The sequence below is a fragment of the Nanorana parkeri genome, unplaced genomic scaffold, assembly GCF_000935625.1.
Source record: "Nanorana parkeri isolate BGI_ZX_2015 unplaced genomic scaffold, ASM93562v1 scaffold106, whole genome shotgun sequence".
In the NCBI taxonomy this organism is placed as follows: Eukaryota; Metazoa; Chordata; class Amphibia; order Anura; family Dicroglossidae; genus Nanorana; species Nanorana parkeri.
Window position 1 is genome coordinate 1,823,382 of NW_017306374.1, and position 826 is coordinate 1,824,207.

The window sequence follows — 826 nt, forward strand, 5'->3', positions numbered from 1 at the left end:
TGGTATAATATTCATGCAGAAGAATCAGTTTTATACACTTTCGCCACTTTTTATATTGGGTATAGATATTGGCTCGACACCAGTCCATGTGTTTTAATTCCTCCAGATATGTGTGACCAGAGTGTGGACTCTGGTGGCCAATCTGATTCCAATGATCATATTTTTAGTACAGTTTGGAAGATAAAAATAAATACATGTCAACTGATTCCGCTATCCTGACTTTTTTAAGGCCCCATGCACATGGGTACATTTAGGGACACCTGATCTTTTTCCATGATCAGGATACACAGCTGGCATGTACACCTGTAGACATAAATGGCTGTATGTGTATATACGCAGGTGCTCATGTAAACCCGCATATAGTGTATAGATGTATTTTGTGCTCGGGGAAATACATCCATATTCTAAATGTGAGGCTATGCCGGCATCTACCCGCATGCAGCCATGCACAGTCGTCCATGTCTATGCGTGGCTGTATGTAGCAACTGTGTATGCTGGGCACAGAAAAAAGGCAGAATTTACATTGTATGCACCTAAATGCTCTTTTGTGAATGGTGCCTAATACTTACTGTAAAGAAACATTTGTACATACAAATAACAATGTTTAAACATTGGCATACACCATTAAATTGTCTAACTTACTGGGCCATTGTGCATTTCCAGGATCAGTTGTTTCACTGCATAGAGAGTTGGGTGAGCCCATGGAGAGGGGTCCTGCCAGTGTCTGTTCAGATCAAAACCCATCAGAGAGCACCTGTAATAAAAAGGAAAAAAAAAACAAGTAATACTGTTTTACTGTTAAGAATTAGGAAACTATATATATATA

The 826-nt window shown here is 39.2% G+C and overlaps 1 protein-coding gene across 1 annotated transcript in view; it reads right to left on the reverse strand.

The window, feature by feature from the left end:
• The window catches only part of LOC108784279 (cytosolic carboxypeptidase 6-like), a 727,452-nt gene that overhangs the window by 194,502 nt on the left and 532,124 nt on the right, over nt 1–826 (reverse strand). The window contains exon 6 of the mRNA XM_018553039.1: nt 643–754. Coding sequence (XP_018408541.1) covers nt 643–754 — 112 coding nt within the window. The remainder of the gene's footprint in view (nt 1–642; nt 755–826) is intronic.